This window comes from Morone saxatilis, unplaced genomic scaffold, assembly GCF_004916995.1.
Source record: "Morone saxatilis isolate NCDOM2014 unplaced genomic scaffold, NCSU_SB_2.0 Contig4, whole genome shotgun sequence".
In the NCBI taxonomy this organism is placed as follows: Eukaryota; Metazoa; Chordata; class Actinopteri; family Moronidae; genus Morone; species Morone saxatilis.
Window position 1 is genome coordinate 15,439,834 of NW_023339984.1, and position 22,373 is coordinate 15,462,206.

A 22,373-nucleotide genomic window follows, 5' to 3' on the forward strand; every position below is an offset into this window, starting at 1 on the left:
AGTGGAGACTCAGCCCTCAGCTCCCACAGAACTATATACCAATAATATTTTTTTGTTTCTCTGTTGTGTGAGGAGAGGAGGGAGGAACTTTGGGCTAGGTCCAGCCTCAATCTTGGCATTTTGGTCTGGATCAATGGGAGTGAAAGTCATAACACACACAACGACACCACACACACACACACACATATAGATACCTATGAAATGTATATGTGACTCATTAAAAAGGGTGAGAGGTAACTGAAGAATAAAACAGTTACAGGAGGTTTTGAGGTCTCTTTTTTAACCCTCTAAAAGCCAACAGGCATTAAATCGATCTAAAATAAAGACTACAATAGCTAAAGTGCTCATTTTGTTGAGCTAGAGCTGATTGGTGCAGGTGGAGAAGAGCGGAAAATAGAGCAGAAATACAGAATACTACAGAAATATATATTTTTTCATGTTTCTACATTTAGAAATCTTTTGAATTCTTGTTTTTATTTAATAAAATGTGATGAAAAAACATGTCAAATATTTGTATTTTTTTATATTTATGACTCAATTTCAATAGTTTTCTTTCAATTATTATGATTTATTGACTTGTATAACCTTTTAGCTTAGGTTGTACAGATTTTAAGGGATATCTATCATTTCAAAGATACTCTGAGAAATGACATAATAAGCAAAAATACTAATGTAGGCAGTGGCGGATCATTTCTATAGCAGAGTTCAAAGGGTTAAGCTAATTAAACAGATAAATCAATTCTTTGTCCTGACGTGTGAACTGTTATTGGCAAATATAAGTGGATACGACAGACGCAGACACTATGAGTCCAAGGATACGATGGCCTTCATTCCTGGAGGCCTTTCTCTCGAGAAAGTGAAGCATGAAACACTTCCAATCAAAGCATAACATAGTGTAAATTCCACATTTGTGCAGCTAATTCTGCCCATCAGTCACATATTCACAGTGGAGCCCTCGAACACAGTCGGAATAGTTTTCCTAGATATGGTATGTTTTCCTGATCGTCTTTTCGAGCTTTTTAAGAAGGAGGTTGCATGAATGAAAGAGGGAACCTGTGTTTGCACGGCCGCCACTGATGGAAAACAATGAAAAAAACTTATTTTGACACAAAGAGGAAAAATGGCTCAAGTGGCTCCAGCTGTTCCCCTTTTACCTCAGGAGCAACATGACTGCAGTTTGAGAAGGAAAAGGAAGGAAATTCCTCCGTAGGATGTACAGTTTGTCATTAACAGTTACTTTAATCAGAGTATGCACAGCTGCATTTAAAAATATGACTGAAATATTCATTTTCATTAGCCATGAAAACAGAATTTTTTTTCAAAATAAGAGCAAAAACTAGAATATTTTGTGAATTTTAATGACATGTATTTCCTCTGGAGTCATTTAATTCACATATAGGATAAGCTCTTGCAAGTTCTCTTCTTACATTTTTTATTTGTATTAATTAATTAGCAACAGTGACCTACTCTCTCACACACACACACACACACACACACAGATGTTTCAGGGTCAACCTTCCTCAATCTGTGTGTTAGACAAGCCAACAGAAACATGTTTAAATTGGTAAAACTACAGTTTATTGCAGCTTTTGTTGCTCCGACCATTGATTCTATTGGTTGTTATAAGATTTTACCTGCCAAGGTAAGTAGAGCAACAAAAACGAGCAGTCAGACAATCAGACAGGTTGAAAACAAACCCCCAAGTTGGTCAAAGATATATGGAAGATAGTGTTATTATCATACGGTAAACCTAGTTTAATCAGACTCTCTTCCTGCTTCAACCTACTATACTTACATTTAAGGACATATTTAATGACACTTCTAGGGGCTGACTAACTCTAAAGACACGACGGGGAAAAGTACATGCTATCCCAGCAACATAACGGCTACAAAAAGCCCATAATGCAACACTCTTAATGTAACAAGTTCACCCTGTAATGCAGAGACTAGACCTCGCTCAATTCAACAAAAAACATCTGCTGAATACCTGCGTATCTGGTCCTTGAATATATAATAATACATAACACCCAGAATAACGTCTTATACTCGGGCCGATACATTATTTTTAGAGGTATTTAAGTGATTTTAGTCGTGAGAAGCCGGACCACTGCACAAACCAGAGGTGTTTCTTACCTTGTAGGCCAACACCTTCTCCCTGAACGGTCGACAGAAGTACAGAGCCTGCAGCACCGAGTTACAGTAGCAGGTGTTGCCGAACTAGAAAAAAGAAAGAGAGACGGAGAATGAGAGACACGGAGGGAAAGAGGGCTGCGTCTCCGACTTGGGAGCTAATAAGGCAGCAGAATGTGTGTTCTCGACTGACACTTACGTTGACCAGTCCAAAGTAGTGTTCATTAACGGGAAACTGTTCCGGTCCAATCTCCTTTTCCAAGGCAGAGGCATTGGCGCCCTGGAGGGAAAAAAAGGAGAGGAGACATATTTAATGGATATTCTGGGTATTTTTCACATGATTTAACATATCTTCTGTGTACAAATGCATCTGCAACGACTAGATATACCATATTTTTGAGATAGAAATGTATTGTGGTGAATATATCCTGATTATCCTTACGTGACTTGACTAGAAAAAGCTGTCTAGCTCGCCAGCATACAGTCCTATATTGATTGCCTGATCTACTTTGAACAAGAGGACAAGTGGGACAAGCCTGTATCTTTCCACTCATACCAAAATCCTGAGTGTGTGGACACAATAAAGAACAACAGGCAGACGAGGTGTCTATCTGTGTTGCAAAGAATATGTAAATTAAAGTGATTCCAGTGTGTTTTAGTGTAGTATCATGAAATATTCATATCGTCCCACGCCGAGGGATGACAAAGTGGCTAAATAAATATTTCCTATACATATTTGATGTTAATTATCATAAAATGATCCATCATAAGCCCTCCTTTGTCCTCCACTTCCCTCCTCATTGTTTTCTGTTTTCCTGCTCCATTTTCTCTCTGCTCTGCTGGACTGTCAGCCGTCTGTTCGCTGCAGCTGGGTTTCCTGCTTCGTTTCCTCCGTTTCCACTTTCCCCATTTTCTCCCTGTTAGTCTCATTACTTGTTGGAATATATTTCAAAACCTTTAATAATTAAATGGCATCTTTGTGTTACAAGGCGCTGCGGAAATATCTAAAAAGAAAACTGGCTCGTCTCACCACATTATCTGCATTTTTACTTCAGGGTTATGAAGAATATATCCTTAAGCTGTGACGGTTTATCATTACATGTAAACTGCACGGCTTTTTAGATTGACGGTACTGTTGAGTCATGTTACATTTAGGGGTAAATTGTAAAGGAGTTGACTTATACCAGATATAGCTCGCTGTTCTGACATGCGGGCAGTGCATGAGTTATTAAAAAACCACTTCCTGATGTTTTAGACTTCCAAGCAGTGCCCAAAAGTCCCCTCTCGTGACTCAGCTGTGGACGCAGTTCACTTTAAAGACATCAACAACAATCTGAGAGCAGATTTGATGACATGAAGGCACTTAAGATTTTCATTGTACGTACAAACCACGGTGTTTCTTACTGTACATATGATAATGAACCTGGTGGGACAACAACAACATGGACTGTGCCTTTATTAGTGAATAACTGTGTTTGTTGTACATTTTAAAAAGAAAACTTTCAAGCACCGTTAGGGGGTTAGGCAATTAGACGAATATATCGGCTGCTGGCGGGTATTTTTGGTCAATTTTGGGCGATTTTTGGCATTTTATTTTGCTGTTTTAATGGTCTGCCTCCGAAGAACCAGAGCTGCTGCCTGGCGACGCAGGACGCACACTGAGCCGAAGAACTAGTGAGAGGAAAAACAGCTCCAGAGGAACAATATTTTAACATCTAACTGCGGTCAATTGAGGTTTTTATTTCGGGCTAGTTTGACAACAGGGAATACAGTAACAAGGAGATTCACAGAGGGTCAAACTAGGACTCTGACTCCGGGTAAGATGAGGACACGGTGGGGAGCGAGAGGACATGAATGATCATTTTAACATATCGGCCAACTATTAGAACAAACTAGAAAAGATGTTGCGCCAAAACAAAGTCTTTTAGATATGAATCGGGAAAAACTGTGGCTCAAATAAAGTTCAGTACGAGTTTGAGCTTGTAAAATTACACCAAAAGTTAAAAAAAACCTAAACCTGTGATCGTGTATTTCCTTCTGCAAACAACAGATAAAAAACTGCATGAGAAATTAAAGTTGGTGAGCGTGTAGAAAGGGAAGAAATGATGGAATAAAACTAAACTAAACTTATTCCCAACATACATCAACGGTGAGATGACACCAAAGCTGTGAGAGAAAAAAAAAAAAGAGCGAATTTGTGAGCAAACAGAAACCGAGTTCCCACACTGCGTACGACACCGAAATCACACATGTGCACGTAAACATTCGTTATAAGTTCAGATTTGGGCTTTTGATCTCACAACCGAAAGCAGGGCTTGGGGATTTTTTTCAAGACGCGACAACAATTCAAATTAAAATAACGTCTAGACTGAAACCACGGATCACCTAGCACCAAAAAAAACTTATGTTATTGTGCCTTTTGATGTTTTACATGAACTAAACTCAACAGTTTCTGCATCCAAAACATGAATTTCACTGTATGAAGCAGCAAGAGTGGTTGTGATTCACTGTTAAAACTGTAGCTGTCCACATTGATCGGTCTTCCTGGTAAATGGCTGACTCATAAATATGTGTCATCTTGACCAAAACGAGTCTGTCATCGTAAAAAGCTGCGAAATCAGTGAAACCACTCTCGTTTCCGGATGCCATTTGGTCTGAGCTTCTACAAATCACGTCTTATACTGAGGCAGGAGAGAAAGAGAGAGAGAAAGAGGAGCGAGACGATGGTGATGATAATGATGATGCAGCTTTTCCTTCAGGGGTGAACGACTACATGAGTGGAGGCGCGCCGCTCGTTGCTCATCATCACAACGCCGCCCGCGTAAAGCCGGTGGTAAACAAAAGCTGCGAGGTCGGTAGAGGAAGGCGAATAAGTGTCGAAAAAAAGAGGAGAGGAGATGGATTTGTTCGACGTGCGCTGTAAACACACGCTTCTTCTTCATTCACGGTGTGAAGTGGCGTGTTTGAAATGAAAGACAGCAGCTTCACGTCGAGCAGAAGTGATTTTATTTGACATTGAACTCACCTGCACGTGCGTTTGATCAAGTTTGATCATTAACGGCGGGGGTTTGTGCTGCGTGGAGAAATGAGAATACGACTCGCAGAAACAGACTTTACGCTCAGAAGATCGCCGCGAGTCAGTTCCACTTTGCATCCGGCAAACCTGCTTTGAACTGCGATACAGTTTCACCTACCGACAGAGGAAACTCAAAGTAAATACACGAGTTTACGTAGGTGGTCGTAGGAGTGAGGGGCCGAAACACTCGTTTTTTCAGGACAAAGTAGATTATTTCCAGCATATTTGACCATTTGAATCCATTTTTTTTAGGTGTTTTTTATGACTGAACCCTGAAAAACAACAACTATCTCTGCCGGTCTGACTGTTTCTGACTGATGTGCTGCCCACTTTACTCACCGCCTTTCACGATTTCACCCACAAAAATGGATTTTCTGGAAAAAACAAAAACACCTTCCGGGGCTGCAAACACACTGAACAAACCCGGCGGACACAGCTAACATCGACCCGTGTTAGTATTTGTCCGGTGCGTGCTGGGTGATTTGCCACGAGTGTGCAGTCAGAAGTTAATCTTCCAGCTTTAAGCTCCCGCTGTCTGCCTGTACGGCTCGAAATAAACAAAGACAGAGCGGTATTCAAAACGCGAGAGAGCAAATAAAGAGGTGTCGGACCCTCTTTAACCTTGACCCCCCTCCTGTTACAACCTACCAAACAGGTTGACACTGACCTCTGACCTCCCCAGAGGTTCTTAAGAGCAGGCGACAGCTTTAAGATTTCATTATTTAAAAGGTGTTAAATGTTTGCTAAATACACAGCAGGGGGGGCTTTTTTTTTTTTTTTTTCAAACCACAGGTGATCGACAATGAGGAAACTCTTTAACTTTGAGTGTTTATATTATATTTACCCTCAAAAATAACCAGTGAAAGAGAAAGAGCGTTTTATTTTGGAGAAGCAGAAGTGTAACTCAGGGTGTTTATTTTTTATCTTTTACTAATTGTGTGTGCTTTTTTTGGGTGTGTATCGTCTTTCATGTGATATATATATATATATATATATATAAAAAGGAGACGCACCCACTCTGTATATAAAGTATGCATTACATTCTTCTGCTGCACAGTTTTCTCTTCTTATCTGTATCTAAATCTTTATATTATCTGAATCCAAGGTAACTCTGTGTGCCTCCAACCCAAAACCTGCAGATGAAACTACCATTGCTGTAACTAAACTCTGGCAACATTTAAGACAAGACAGAACAGATAGATAGTCCCGTTTTATTGCACCCACCCATGGGCAATTAAACACTATGTAATCACAGTAAAACAACACAACGACAAGACAGACAGCAGCAGCACACACTAACGCAGTGGACTCCATCAAAGTGCATTGTGTCCTTTTTATCATATATAACGTAATAAACAGGACCCCAGCTGGGGTTTAAAGAGGGCAAACAACTTTTACCCCAACACCCCCCCCCCCAACTGCAATTCAGGGCCTAGCTGCGCTCGCCCTGTCTCCGCAATAAACAAAAACCCAACTTAAACAACAAACACACAACACAAACAAAAAAGCAAGCTCAGTTCGTGATTACACAGCCCGACACCGAATATACGTCACGAACGTTTCCCTGAAACAAAAGGGGGACAGTCCTGTGTGTTATTGCCAATGTTGCCGCTGTTAGCAACAGCAGGCTAGCCTGCCGAGGAGCTAGGTTTACCGCCCCCCCCCCCCCCTCTCCCTTACCCTACCTTACCAGGACGGGAAAGAGCGAAGCGTACGAGGTACAAGCGCGGTAAAAAAGAAGCCGAGGTCGGCGCTTACCATCGTACAAATCGAAATGGCGATCTTTCGGACTGTCATCAATATGTTCGCATCCGTAAGCCTCCCATGCTCAGGACCTGAACCCCCCGGTGTTTGAGGAAAAACGGAGCGAGAAAGGCTGCAAAAGAGTTCCGAGGAGAGCTTTCTGCCGCCCCCAGCCCTCCCCCCCAGTGTGGTGTGTGTGTGTTGTGTGTGTGGTGATGGTGTGTGTGTGTGTGTGTGTGGTGTGGGGGTAGTGGCTGGTGAAGATGCGGGCAGAAGTGATGTTGCGCCGCTTCCGGTTTTGGATTTCAAAAGTAAATTAAGGGGTCGAAATGAATAAAAAAAAGAAAAAAAAAACAGAACAAAGAAGCAGAGAAAATTTCTTAAAAATATTGACTTAGATCTCCAAAATAATGAAGAACTTTTTTAAAATAATGAGAAACTCAAAATTAATGGAGCAAACACTCTCAAAATAATGAGAAACTTTCTTAAAATTAATGGGGGACGAAACTTTTTCTCAAAAATAATGAGAAACTTTCTAACAATAATTTGGGGAGAAACTTTCTCAACAATAATGGAGAAACTTTCTCAAAAATAATTGGAAGGAACTTTCTCATATATTTTGATCTCTTATATCTCAAAATAATGGGAGAAACTTTCAAAAATTAATGAGAAACCTTAAAATAATTTGAAGAAACCTCTTAATATTTTGATTTATTATCTCAAAATAAATTGAGAACTTTCTTAAAATAAATGAGAAACTTTCCAAAATAGATGGAAACTTTCTTATTTCTTAAAATAATGAGAAACTCTCAAAATAATGAGAAACTTTCTTAAAATATATTCCTTGTTGTTCTTATTGTTGCTCCAGTTCCTTAAGTTTGCAGTTGTCATATTGTCAACCTACAAATGTTTAAATGTTGTTGCTTTTTTCATTTTCTTTGCTTCTCTACTATTATACTATTATTATTTAAGCATATATGTGTATATACACTAACACTGTTGGGTCTGCAAGCTATTGTTCCCTGTTTGAGTTAGTAATTTGTTCAATACAGAGGAAACAAACAAACAAATAAATAAATAGTTTGACTAACTTGTTTGCTAGCTGACGGTAGAAAAGCTAATAATGTTGTTTAAAAAAACCTTCAAATAATAAATAGGCATTATTAATGGTTGTTAAACATCGCTAACGATGATTTCAAGCAGCATAACAGAAAAGAAGGAGAAAACAAAAACAAACAAATAAACAATACAAGCAAAAATCATCTAAAATATAGGTTAAATTAAATTAACTTAAAGGGGGTTTAATCAATATGTAACGCAAGTAATCCTGAGATTCTTAAGGTATTCCTCTTATCCATTTTTTTTAATGATTTAAAGTTGATTTTCAAGACATTTATACATTTATAAACTTTAAAAAAACACACTTAAGAATGTAAAATACACTTATAATCAAAATAGCCTTAATATAATATAAAATAGCCTAATATAACACAAAAATTCTACATTTTTGTATTGCTTAAAATACCAAACTTGTGTCCTCAGTTTCAAATTGGAGGGGTTTGGAAATTGGGGACTTTAAAATCCATTTACATTTAAAAGAAATATATATTATTAGTTTACATCAAACACTTAAACGCTTCTAAATTTAGAGGCACAAACACGCAAAGTCTTCCTCAAAATGTCCCAAATCCTTCACTTTATCTCATCTTTTCACCAACTCTCTCAGTTGAAACAGCAGATTCATTTAGTTGTTTTAAATGCCTCATGTTGTGTGTATGTTTTTTTCTATCACACTACAACAACATTATTTTATTTATTGATTTATTTGTTGTTGTTTTTGTTGTTGTATCTTATTTTGAATGTTAAACATGTTGCTTCCGACGTGTGTGCCAGCTGTGTGACTTTACCCAGCTTCCTCTCGTCCAGCCGGGGGAAGCTGTGAGGGAGTGTCGCCGACGCACAACTCAGATGCACTTCGGTTCGCTCGATCCCTCACACGGGGCTGGAGTGAGCGGGCGGTGCTTGTGCGGCGGTCGGGGTATGGGAAACCTTCTGTGCGGGGTCATTTTCAACTTTTATACAATGACAAAAAGGAGTGATCCGTGAAATGTGCTGAGTCTGTGTTTCATGGAGGAGAAGAGAGATTAAAAACAAACACCACCCGGATGAGTTGTAAGGAGGAACAAGAGAGGATAAATTACAGCAGTTTGACCTGATAGGCTTAGTTCATTATGGGAAAACAAGATTGTGTAACTCATTATAATGTGAAACTCTCAAAATAATGAGAAACTTTCTTAAAATAATGAGTTAGTATCTTCAAATAATGAGAAACTTTCTTAAAATAATGAGTTAGTATCTCAATATTTTGATTTGTTAACTCAAAATAATCAGAAAATGTCTCAAAATAACAAGAAACTTTCTCAAAATAATGAGGAACTTTCTCAAAATAATGAGAAACTCTCAAAATAATGAGAAACTCTTAAAATAATGAGAAACTTTCTCAATATTTTAATTTATTATCTCAAAATAATGAGAAACTTAATGCATAATATCATCAACAAAGTAATGATAATGTATTTTTATAGATTACTCTAGAAAATTAGTTTTTGCTATAATAATAATAATAATGCAAAAGTTCCCAACCTGGGGGTCACAAGGCTTTCTTTTAAGGGGTGGATGTTTATAAAAAATATACACAGTAGGACTAAATCTTTGCCATATTTCACACATTTCTGTGAAGAAAACAAAATAATGGTCATATTTAAAGTTCTGATTATTATTTTAGACAAACTTTGAAGACTGCATTCACAAAGCCTTCACTATCCCATAAACAGCCTCGTCCGGCAGTTAAAACAACCAAAGAACTAATAGAACAATGAGCAGAAAATACAGAATTTGTCCAAAAAGAAGTCTATTAAACGTGTATGATTGTTAAAAATCACATGTTTTACACAAACTTCCTGCAGTTATTACATTCACAATCTGGGTCCATTGTACATTTTTATCAGTTGTTTGTACTGTTATTGTTATGCAGTGAATATCATATGTTTGTTAGGTATGCATTAATATAATATTATTCTGAAATGGGCCTGATAGTGAATACTTTTACTTATACTTTAAGTGTATTTGGATGATAAAACTGTTGTATTATCTGCAAATCAACTGTCAATAAATGTAGAGGAGGGAAAACAACAATATTTCCCCTCAATACAAGTACCTTAAAACTGTACTTGAGTAAATGTACTTATTGCCTCTCCCACCACTGCACACTGTGAGTGAAACTAGACTTAGGGTGTAATAATATATTTAAATGAAGTTTTGTACAGTCTCATCATGGTCTAATGTGATTTGTCTCGCAGCTTTATTATTATAAAGCCTTAATTTCCTTGTTTATTGGCCCGAGAGGCTTAATTTTATCTGAGTAAAGGCTGGGAAGAGGAGCCCAATTTAGACTGGTCTCACGGGAATATTAGAGGGGATGGTTCAAAGTCTCCCTCCCTCTCCCTTCCCACCCTCCCTCCCTCCCTCTCCCTCTATCCGCAGTCAGAAGCATCTGGACTCACTGCGAACACTTCTTTGTGCACTTATTTATGCATCTCACACTAAAAGAGTGTTTTTAAGGGAGTGAAATGATGACTCCTCACTGCTGAAACATCCACGGAGGGGTTAAAACTTTTCCTAAACACTCTCAGTGGAAGAAAACTCCTGGACCCTGGAGCTGCAACACTTGGAAAAATATTTGGGAATTTTCTTTTTGGAGCTTTAACACAAAGGACAACCTACTTACTTTACATTTCCACAGACAGTATAAGCAAGAGTAAACCACCTCAGGAGATCCAGGGTGATTAATCTGCCCACGGCTGTCCCTGCAGGAACATTATGGGAATATTGGAGTGATTCTTTCTCGGGGCGGAGGGCTTTTGCTGGGCAGTGTTATTTCAGAGCAGAGCTGATCTGAAGGGCAGCAGGGGAAGCTAAATGCGGCTGACTGGCGACCCTGCACCGGGAACCATGAACAGCAGCAGCGGGTCTGGCAACTTTCTGCTGGTCCCCATACCGGAGTATCCCCTGCTGGACTGTGTGCCCAACAAGACGGTGAAGATTGTGGTGCTGGGGGCGAGCAACGTCGGGAAAACCGGTATGGACGCATTGGAGGAGTTATTATCACTCACAGGGAGGGAAAATGAGAATATTCTAACTGGATGAGGGAAGTTTTTTAAACACAAGCAGTGGCTGTGTAGGGATTGAACAGGGAGGCTGGGATCAGATGCATATTGACTGATAATAACTGATTGAACCAGCTCATTATGCAACTTGTTGTCAGGAATATCTTTGGTTATATATGTGGGAAATAGAGGTGGGAATATCGTCGTGTGCCTGAAGTGAAGTAGGTGGGAATGCATGAAATAAATAACTAATCCTGAACGACAGGGGGCGACATTTTGCATTCTAACTTTATGTATTTTCATTTTCAAATATTTGTGTATTGTGTGTATTTGTTTGGTTATTTTTGTTTATATTTAGCTTTTATTCACTAAATTCTTACTTACTTAAGTTAAAACAGAAATACCTCAATGTAAAAATACTCCATTACAACTAAAAGTCCTGCATTCAGAGTTTTACTTGAATGAAAATACAAAAATATGAACCACAAAATGTTTATATTTTGGATTATAATTATTATTGATGCATTGATTTGTTAGGTGTTTAAATTTAATCTGTAGATCTGTAGCACTCATCAGTTACTCATATGGTTTGTATGTTAAATCTTATCAATTAACTATAACTGGAGTAAAAAGTACAAAGTACCTCAAAATTATACTTAAATAAAGTACTCGAGTAAATGTAATTTGTTACTTTGCACCACCAAATGTAAGTTTTGGAGAGAGGGGTGGCCACCAGGCAGCAGTACAGAACTAGTGAACACTTTAAAGGACCAGTGTGTAGGGTTTAGTAGCATCTAGCAGTGTAATTGCAGATTGCAGATCCCTCACTTCACCCTCCTCTTTTAAGCGCAAAGCAGAAACTAAGAGGTCCTCAAAACACCTGTCCTGTCTAGAGTTAAGTGTCTGGTTTGTCTGTTCAGGGCTACTGTAGAAACATGGCGGCCTGCAACTGCGTGTTCATAAAAATATCTCTTTCGGTTCAGTTTCTGCCAAAAGATCCTCCTAAATGTTACACACTGGACCTTTAATGGTACAGAAAGAGACAAAAAGTAAACGTTTAATTATAATAAATATATATTATACAGGTATTTACATTTTTCGTTTATTGGTAAAAACAGAAGTAGTTGTAACCCTGATGTCATCTCCGCTTGGGCTTGGAGGCAACGTATATATAAGGTCTACATTACAAACTGGAGAAAGAAAGGCATAGCAGGGGATGGGGTTTAATGATGGTGTTAAGTTGCATTATGGGATATGTAGGGTTTCTGGAGCTTGACCCATACTAGGGACTAAAAGTATATCGACCTTTGCTGCTTTGATTCTGAACATTCCTCCTTTAAACTGTCTCTTGTGAGTTTATTAAAGTGCAGCACTAAAACGCTGCAGTGGCCCTTTAATGTGTTAAATCTGTGAAGTTATTCTTCAATACTTATTTTAAAAAGCTTTTACTTTGACAAAAGGCAGCAAGAGTTAGAAAAGCCTTGTCCAGAACCCCCTCAAAAATCATTTACCAGTATATGTTGACGCATGAGGGATTGCAACATCAGATTCTGAGTATTGGTGAATCATTTTCTTAGTTCAAACTTTGGGCCTGTTTGTTTAGCTCATCTCTCTGCTATGAAAGTCTTCAAAATCAAAAATATGTGTCACAGAAAAGGAAAATTCCACATGTTAGGAGCAAATGTTTAAGTGTTATATAGGTCAGTGGGTTGCAGCAGGTTAGTGAGTTTCTCTCTTTTTATTCAAAGTGCAGGAAGATGAAACAACAAACAGCAGCTTTGGACACATTTTATACTTAATGAACAGTATAGTACAGGTTTAGACATATGGCAAATACAATCTTGAGTTTGGCGTTTGCTTCCCCTTTGTAATTGCACTGTTTAAATTCATTTTCTGCCTCCCTAATTCAGAGTTTTCTTCTTTCTTTTCAGCTCTGATTGTCAGGTTTCTGACTAAAAGGTTCATCGGGGATTATGAAGCAAACACTGGTGAGTTCCTGTCCGTGTATCTGTAATAAGATAAGAAACAGCAGCAAAAATAAATGCATTCACTGACTGATTCCCTCTGCAAGAAGTCCTCTGCTATAGAAACCACCCCATTATCGATCCATTCATGCATCCATTCATTCATCCATCCACCTGTCTCTTTCGTTCTCCACAGGAGCGCTCTACTCCAGAAAGGTCACGCTGGATGGGGAGGAAGTGTCACTTCAGATCCAGGATACTCCCTGTGTCGCTCTCCAGGTAACTCATGGAGGCAGAGACACAGCAGTTATGTTTCCATCCCAGAGTTTTCGTGAGCATTATGAAGAGAACATCTGGATGGAAACAGCAAACACCCTCTGCTTTTTGCTTCAGTTTATAAAGATGTTATGTGATTAAATGGTTACAGAAACCATTCAACTTCACTCATGACAGTCTTTCTGAAAATAATTCCTGAAGACATATTTTTCTCTTTATAGAAGACACAAATACTTCTTCTTCCTCTGGTTTTTTCTTCCTAGACAGTTGGCATCCAACTTGAAGCTGCAAAAGTTAGAATGAAACAGAGTGATATTGGCTGAAGTTTGCAAGCTTTTCTGTTCCCAAAGTGTTCTCACGAGGTTTTTGATTTTTGGCAGCATTGTTTGGTGTTGGACGCTGTGTTGCTATTTGCCGTCACTATGGCTGGTGTTGTGCCAAAATTTGTCCTCCCTAACAAAATAGTGTCCTCAGCATGTGTTGTTATTATTACAAGTAAGTAATCCCAGAGAAACAAGAGCTTGATAGGTGACTTGTCATAGTGTTAACTTCCTTGTCGGATTAGTAGATTGTTGTAGGAGCGGATCTAGAGGGGTAGCATATAGGTAGGTCTCCTAATAGTCGGCAAAACTGTTGTGGGTGGTGCTGTGAGAGTCCAAACCAAACAAGATGTCTTCTAAGATGTTTTTTCCATTTAAATGTACCATCATTAGTTATTTGTAGACTCTATATTATAAGCCAAGCATAAGTTTGTCTTCGTATTAATTAACAAACCTGGATTGTGACAGAACCGAACCAAACCACCACAAAGACTTCACTGTACCAAAAGGCTAAATTTAATCCTGGACGAGCCCCCGATTTGTTGTTGTTGGTTTTGTTGGACAAAACTAAATAAGAAAAGACGGTAAAGACAGAATAAATACAACATAACCAACAAGGGTGGAAGCCAGGGGAGATTGGACGACTGGCTGATTGCCTCCAGTTTATATAGTCCTGCCACCAGATCTGAATCTCCCCACAATGACCCGACTGCAGCCACCAGGCTCTTGGAGGAAGAGTCCTGCTCAGACGGCAATTTACGGTGGAACATTTGCATCTCTAATTGATAAATTGGGTGAAAAGTGGCAAAGGAAGCCAACACAGAAATAACAAAAACTGCAGTTCCTCTAACGAGGATAATCTAATCTCCATATTAAAATGCCCAACTTTACAGCAGAAATAAACATGTTTACAGCCTGGTACAAAAGCAGATTTTGGTCTCTATAGATAAATTTCCCGTTGTTGACAACAGTAACTCACTTTTTAAAATTATATTAAGGCTTAAAGTTATGCATAATTAAGGACATGGCCCTTTTGAGCGACGGTGGAGGGTGCCATCACATGCGGCTGTTTTCAGTAGCCAGGTTTCATTCAGCTGCACGTCTTTGACCATTTTTGGATTAACCGGGAGCCAGCACAGTCAGGACTTCCGAGATGCAACGACCAATGCCACGGCACTTGGAGCTTCAAAACTTCAGAAACTTATGGGTGATGTTACACAGACTACAGCTATTTTTAATCATACAGTCTATGGTAAAAACATGCAGAAAGTCACAGTGTTTGTTCTGTGTCACTGCTTAATGTTTTATCTAAAAGTCATCAAAACCCCATAATACTGACGTTAGAGAAACTGCAATTTTTATCTCAAAGCAATTTCAGGAATGCATTTGAAGAGAGAGGAAGTGACCTTCGGACCATCTCCTCGCTCATGATGAGTATAATGAGAGCAACGTGCCACAGGGCTCACCCTGCTCCACACTGGCAGTCTGTTTACAAAACCAGGCCTCAGAGCTGCTCATTTCCTACACTGGGGTAAGATAACAGAGGCTGAGGAAGTTCCTCCTGGCAGGATCATGGTGCTTCCAGAGATTAGGCAGAAAATAATTGGTGTGTGAAGGCAGAGAGGTTGAGAAGTTACTTGAGGATTGTTAAAAGCTGCTGTTTAAAACTCAAAACAGAGAGGAGTGTCCATAATAATACAATTGTGGATGAACTCATCTTCAACTCTCAGCTGCAGAAAATGTGTTTTTCTCAGTAATCATGTGGACAAAATAAGTCCAGTCTGCCCAACCTGAAGTCTAATGGCTCCCGAACTGACACCTGGGTGGTCTGCTGGGTCGGGAGTCACAAGTTAAAACTCAGAACCAGCCGCTGTGTGTCCATAAACAGCCATTTGTCTTGGCAATGTGCCTTTTCAGTAAAATCACCACCTGCTCACTCACTCAAAGCCGCTCTGGATGATGCATTGAAATGACTGTGTAAACATCAAACCTCCATCAGTAGGACGAAGAGACATCAGCAGCCTTATTTTTCAAGTTTAGCCGACTAAAACTACTTGGATGAGGTAAATGATTAAATCGACATTACCATTGGTATGGGATGTGAACTCAGACACATCCACTCATCCTCTGGGATCTAGCTGGGAATGCACCGAACATCACACCACTTCCTGCTATGCCGCTGAAAGTAATCATGGGTTATTTTAAACCAGTTAAACAAATGATAGCTGTTTTCTGCTGAGTACAGTCTCCACTATCAGTCTTTTGCTGCTGCTGCTGTTTAACTCTAAGGAATGAGGAAATGTTGTAAAATAGGAAGCTCTGTCTGAATATTTTGCACTTGTGAGGGCTGTGGCTGTTCAGTCAGTTCCTGAGAGTCTTCAAACTCTTTTATTCACTCGATAAGTACTGAAACTCTTCGTCAATTGACAGAAAATTAATTTATTATTATTTTTCAAAGCAAAAATGTCAAACATTTGTCGGTTACAGCTTCTCAAATGAGAGGATTTGCTGCTTTTCTCTGTTTAACTTTCTACAAAATGAGTAATTTGAATATGCTTGGAAGTTGCAGTAGTGGAAGAAGTACTCCTTTATAAATACTTTGAAGTAAAAGTGAATTCAAATTTATGCTTTGGAGAAAGCACAGAAGTATTATAAACAGAAGCCATTATGTAGCCTGTTTTACATGATGTATAAATAAAGATTATTACAATTATCCACAGTGTCATATTATTATGGTATAATATACTGTATAATTCACATATATGTAAGAGCATTTTAATGCTGTAGTTTGTCAATCTGGAGCCAGTTTCAGATCTTTGATATATTATTGGATAGATTTAAAGTACAGTACTGCATTAAAAAGAACAATATTTATATTTATTGTATAAAGTGGCATAAAATGGAGTATTCAACTAGAGTACAGTACTTATGTGTCACTGTGAATTTGTGATTTTCACGACATTTTTTAGACAAATTGATGAATAGATTAAGAAAAATCTGCATATTATTTGATGATAAACATAACTGTTCAACTCTTCAACCCTAAATTTAAACTCTGTCTGTGTATTTTATCAGGATGATGCCGAGGGCCTGTACTGCCAGGAGCAGATCAACAGGTCAGACTTATTTACATACACATGAATTAAGCTATTAAAGATAATATCCTGTAATAATTGTTTAATGACTGCACTTCCAGGTCAATCTACTGGGCAGACGGTTACGTACTGGTTTTCTCCATCACAGACCACAACAGCTACCGCACCATCCAGCCGCTGTACCAGCACGTCAGACGCATACACCCCTCCGGAAACATACCTGTTATACTGGTCAGTGTGTGACTTTAAAACACAGCATAATCTGCCACAAAAAGGCCAATTTATATTTAAAAAAGAGATTATATATAAGGCAGAGGTGGTTTAGTTTCACTGTTAAGTTTGTTTTAAATTAATGTTGGCTGACTAAAGGTTATTTAAGTTTTTCCCTCCAGTCTTGAACAGACAACATGAGTTACCTACTAACCCTAATCCCCATAATCTAATCTATCCTGTAATCTGTAATCTGCTGCAGGTTGGCAACAAGAGCGACCTGCTCAGAGCCCGACAAGTGCCGGCAGACGAGGGCGAGACGTTAGCAGCTTCACTAGGTGAGGCAGCTTCCTCTTCCTGTTCTTCTTTCATTCTTCTTCACCATATTTTTATGATTTGTGATCGCCTTTCTCAGTGTTTTTACATGCCTCTGGATGTCAGCACCCTCTTTAATTGTATTTAAAATGCAGTATCACACACAAACAGGACTTGCCTTACTTGGCCAAAGTACAAAACATTTTTCTCAGCTTTAAAATGAGGTGTTTTCTTTATTATTATTTCTTTAAGCCTGCTATGACCTGCTCACCATTTCTCACTGATATTTTTTCCTTCCCTCTAGCTTTTTTGACATCATATTGTAGTTTCTTTTATTTATAACACAAGTTAATCTATCCTCACCTTCCCTTCATTCAACTCCACAACATTCAAAAGCTTGAAGATGTTTTGTTTTTGTACAGAAACTTGATCGTGCAAATGCAGCTCGCACAGCAGACAGAATTTCCCACAGTAGTCAATTTGTAAATGCATCTGGCAGATGTTGATTCAAGCTCCGAATGCTCCGTCCAATTATAACCAGGGCTGAGAAAATAAAAAGATCCTTTCACACACTTTCTCCCTCTCAACTATATCCTGCATGCTGCCTAATAAAAGAAGAATGCTGAGTATTATCTGAAAGATAAGAGCACAGCTGATCTGAAAACTGCCTCTGCTTACAGGAGGAGTTTACTTTGAGGCCTCGGCCAGAGAGAACCACGAGGGAGTCCACGGCGCCTTCCTACATCTCTGTCAGGAGGTGGGACTTCATGTTGTTGTTGTTAATTTATTGGTTTGTTATAAATTGGGGACAGCTTGAGCTCTTTTTTTGGCTTACATGTTTTTCTCATGAAGGCATTTTAGAGAAAGATATCAGGACATTTTGCACCAACAAACTTTCAGGAATTTTCACTTCCTGTGGAATTTTACAGACCATTTCCCATAAAATAAAATAAAAATAAAATAAAAAATACCACATGTTTATCTCATTGGACAAAAAGAGGTATACCAGCCAAAATTGCTCTGTTCTGTATATTTGCTTTTCTGGTAGAGTAACAAGAGTTTTTGCCCATTACATTTGGGTTTGTTTAGACCACTGGCTCCACATCTGGGGATCGGGGCTCTCAGTAGGGGTCTTCTTGATTTTACAGGGTTCCCACACATCCTGGAAATTTACTAGATATACTAGATATATAAATAGTTTAATAGCATTGAAAGTATATATAATGAACAGAGCTTCCAGGTCTGAAAAGTGAAGCCAATGCTTAAATATGAGACTGTGTGTGACCAGACGAGCCACCATTGTTTCCTGCGCAGTCAATGAACTCACCTCAACTTACAGTACGTCACCTGCGCTGGCTCCAACATGGCCGTAATGCCAAATTTGAGACTTCAAAACAAACAACAAACAAATAAATTCTACTTGATTTGAACAGTTACTTCTGGGCTGTGGCCATAATTTTATGTTGAGAGGAAAACTGTTACCTACAGGTAATATAGGTGACCTCTATTGTCAATAAAAACTGGTTTCTTAAAAAGAGTTGGAGACCTGTTTTATACAGTATGCTGGTATCCCAGCATTTCATTCAATTCTGTGAAGAAAACTAAATGATGAAGTTATTATTTTAAACTTAATTCTTACCTTAACTCAAACTTTGAACATTTTATGAAATACGGGTCAGCGGCCTGATGTGTATCGATTTGGAGCTCACTGACACCAAAAAGGTTGAGAACCACTGCAGTAGAGTGTAGAATGTTATAGTAGTCAGTGAAATCAGAAGCTAACATGGTTGAAATTGATTATTCCTACAACAATTTTCTGACTTAGTTTGAGATTTGACTTTTAATTTTTTTTAATGTAAATAGAGACGTGATATAAGAGTTGCCCCTCAAGACCGAGTCACAGGTTTTATTTCAGCGAGTCACTGTGTTCTCTGTGTTCCAGGTGATCCGGGTGTTGGGAGGAGGAAACGGGGAGAAGCGAAGAGGAGGCCTCCACCTGGCCAGACCCAAATCTCCCAACATGCAAGAGCTGAAGAGGAGGTTCAGGCAGGTCCTCTCCTCCAAAGTCAAGTCGGCCACAACTCTCTGATTGTAGGATTCGACCGAGAACGTAAAGCAAAGATAAGAGCTTCCATGAAGATAAAGAGGTTCTAGTCCTTCTTTGATGGTAGGCTGAAGACAAAGAGGCCTTGATATTGAAGACTTATGACTTATAGGTTTGGGAATTGAAGCCGTTAATGGCATTAAAAGACATGGCTGACCATTTCTGTTGCGATCAAAGCATTTTAACAGATCACAAGCGGTCGTCCTCAGACAAAAGCTGAATGGAGCTTTCTGGAAGTGAAGCACTTCAATGTTTTTTGGACAAAGCTCATGGTCAACATGACCTCATCCCAGGCTTAAGTACAACAAGGATGCTGCTCAAAGGGAACATGTCAAAGACTGCTAAACAAACAGCTTGTGTTGTGTCAGAAACTTGGCTTGTTTACCATGCAGGGCTGTGACTGTGACAGGGTCACCGTAAACCCTCCGACAGTTCAGTCTAATGTCTCAGTTTTCTTGAGGCTGAAAAATCACTCTCAATACATCACGATAAAAGCGATTTTAAAACATTAATTAAAAGAATTTACTTCATGGAACAACAGTTGTTTGATGTCCTGTCATATGATATGGAGATTCATTTTACCCCTACTTGTTACAATTGCCTTTATGTCGGTTTTAATTCAGATTTTCCTTGTCTTTTTTGCAACTAAATGAAGCTCAAAAGACTCCATTTTGTTAATCCACGTGAGAACAATCCCAGATTTCAATTTTGCTGATACCAAATAAATAAAATGTAAGCCTGCATCCCCTCGGTTTCAGACTCAGAGTCTTATTGAGAAAGTAGTCTGAACCCAAAACAGGAAATGACCCCAAAGCACAAACGTTTGAGGCTCTGCACTGAGACTAATTCTGACATTCGACAGGAAAGGAAGCCTAGCACAACAAAACAAAGCAAGGTCAAACTCCTGGCATTTATGGAAGTCTATGGCGGCCAATAATAAAATGGAATCATTTCATCAGATTGAAATTTTTGTTTCCATGTGTGCACAATCTTTATTGACAAGTAAGTCCAGAGGATAACCTTGATGTAATGAATGATCAATGAATGAATGATATATAAAATTGAATGTAAAATGTTTTAATTTACATTTTAAAATCATATCAAAATGATGGTTGCTGGTTGAAAAGAGGACAAAAAGAGACGTTCAGAGCGAATATCACTCACTACTTTAAATAGGGATGTCACAAGAACCGATACTTCGGTACCAACTCGATGCCAAAGTTCTGAAAACGTTACGATGCTTGTTTTATTCTACAGCACCGTAGGTACTGGGGATCCAGTTCTTCCCGACCTGATGGGAAACTACCGGAACAGTCCAGTGACAATCGCACATGATCTGCAGATCACAAAGACAGACACTCTTTGGCACATTTTACAAGCACGGACCAAATAAAGACCAGAGTGAACAGCAGTAAAAACAACAGCTGGTGCCTATGTCATTCGGTACCACGTTGGTTTTGATAGTTTAGTCAGGCTACGTCATGAACAACAAACCTCTTTCACACGTGGCTACCTGCTGTTGTTAATACAGAATCACAACTTGTGTTTTTTGGCCGACTTTATGAGTAGGTGTGTGTGTGTGTGTGTGAGTGGAAAAGAGTACTGAAGGGAAAAGCAAGGTGAGCCGATTAAAGTAATTTGTGAGTTAAGGGGCCACTGTTGTTATTTTTTGTAATGTTCAAATGTGTGTAAGATGAAGTACACAGGCTTTATTCTTTTGTTTTTTACAGTGGTATCGACTTGGTATCAAGAATCAAGGTATTTTACTGGTAATAGTATTGTGACGTCCATACTTTTAAACTAAAATACATGTTGAAATCCTGGTTGGTGCTCACTGGGTCTGGCCATATCTTACACATACCAGCTTTAATAATATTGGCAGCCACATATTCAACTGTTTATTCACGTGTTTTCACTGGTATGAACACCAGAGTCGATTAATGTTTGGCTAAAGTTTAAGGAGCTGTAATTAGACTTGTTTTAAACCCTCAAATTCATCACCAAAATCTCTATAATCTGGCTGGGTGACAGGTTGCCAAAACTCGCTCCAGTACAATCCTCATTTACGAGCACTAGTTTGCCTATAATTGTGACAAAGTAAACTTTTCCACTTCAACTCAGCCCAAATAATCCAAACTCTAGCTGTCAAAGCTCCTTTAATGGCTCACAGTCTGAAGAGTTTCTCATTTCTATTGTGTTTGTTTTAGGAAGGTTTTTAGTGTTCAGTGGAGTTCATGCTGCTCAGTACAGTATCCAGTAAGTCCAGAAGTTACAGGTTGATGTAACTGTAAAATACTACAGTGTCTGTAAAGAGCTGGGAATTGGTTCAAGTATTGTTTTGTGTGTGTGTGTGTGTGTGTGTGTGTGTTTATGCTGTTCTCATGACCTCTACACACACAAAATTCCCAGTAAAGACAAATTCCTCAGCATCTGGAATTTCTTTCTTGGTCACTGAACTGCCACTTTAACCCTTTTGCACACACAAACACACACAAACACACACACTTGTCACACACAAAATTGTCTGCTGACCCTAACTCAAGACCTTTTTGCCCTTTGACCCTTAAAAGCAGCAGGGCTCCATCAGTGTCTGGAAAAAAGGTTGAGATACAGCCGTGTATCGAGGCAAAAAAAAAAAGATGCCATTTGATAAATGCCAAGACAAAAATAAACAACGTGTGTGAGTTTGTGAAAGGGAGAGAGAATTTTCGGCTTCTTTAGGTCAATTTCCTTTTGAGACACAACTTCACTTCTTTCACACACACACTACGTCGCTCTTAAAGACGTCCTTCCTGTGTGCCACTGGAGCAACTGATCTGAAGTGAAGAATTCCTCCCTTTTTTCTTCCTCCAAGCCAACAATCTGTTTCTAACATGGGCGTTAAATGTGAGTTTATTTGATAGATGAAGAGTTAATGTGACGTTTATGAGGCCGGATTTAGAAAACGGAGCATCCACTAAGTGTTCCCTTTTTC

At 38.9% G+C, this 22,373-nt stretch overlaps 2 protein-coding genes across 2 annotated transcripts in view; one reads left to right on the plus strand and one right to left on the minus strand.

Annotated features, from left to right (window-relative positions):
- Positions 1 to 7,015, minus strand: part of usp12b (ubiquitin specific peptidase 12b) — a 17,817-nt gene extending 10,802 nt beyond the window's left edge. Inside the window, 4 exon segments of the mRNA XM_035675808.1 lie at positions 1,516 to 1,525; positions 2,134 to 2,217; positions 2,330 to 2,410; positions 6,965 to 7,015. Of these exon segments, the coding sequence (XP_035531701.1) occupies positions 1,516 to 1,525; positions 2,134 to 2,217; positions 2,330 to 2,410; positions 6,965 to 7,003 (214 nt within the window). The 5' untranslated portion in view covers positions 7,004 to 7,015.
- Positions 7,016 to 10,488: 3,473 nt separating this feature from the next.
- Positions 10,489 to 21,222, plus strand: rasl11a (RAS-like, family 11, member A). Its single transcript, XM_035675640.1, has 8 exons — positions 10,489 to 11,087; positions 13,047 to 13,103; positions 13,276 to 13,358; positions 16,751 to 16,791; positions 16,872 to 17,001; positions 17,243 to 17,318; positions 17,976 to 18,052; positions 19,238 to 21,222. The coding sequence occupies exons 1-8, from the start codon at positions 10,928 to 10,930 to the stop codon at positions 19,382 to 19,384; spliced, it is 771 nt and encodes a 256-aa protein (XP_035531533.1). The 5' UTR covers positions 10,489 to 10,927; the 3' UTR covers positions 19,385 to 21,222.
- The last annotated feature ends 1,151 nt before the right edge of the window (positions 21,223 to 22,373 follow it).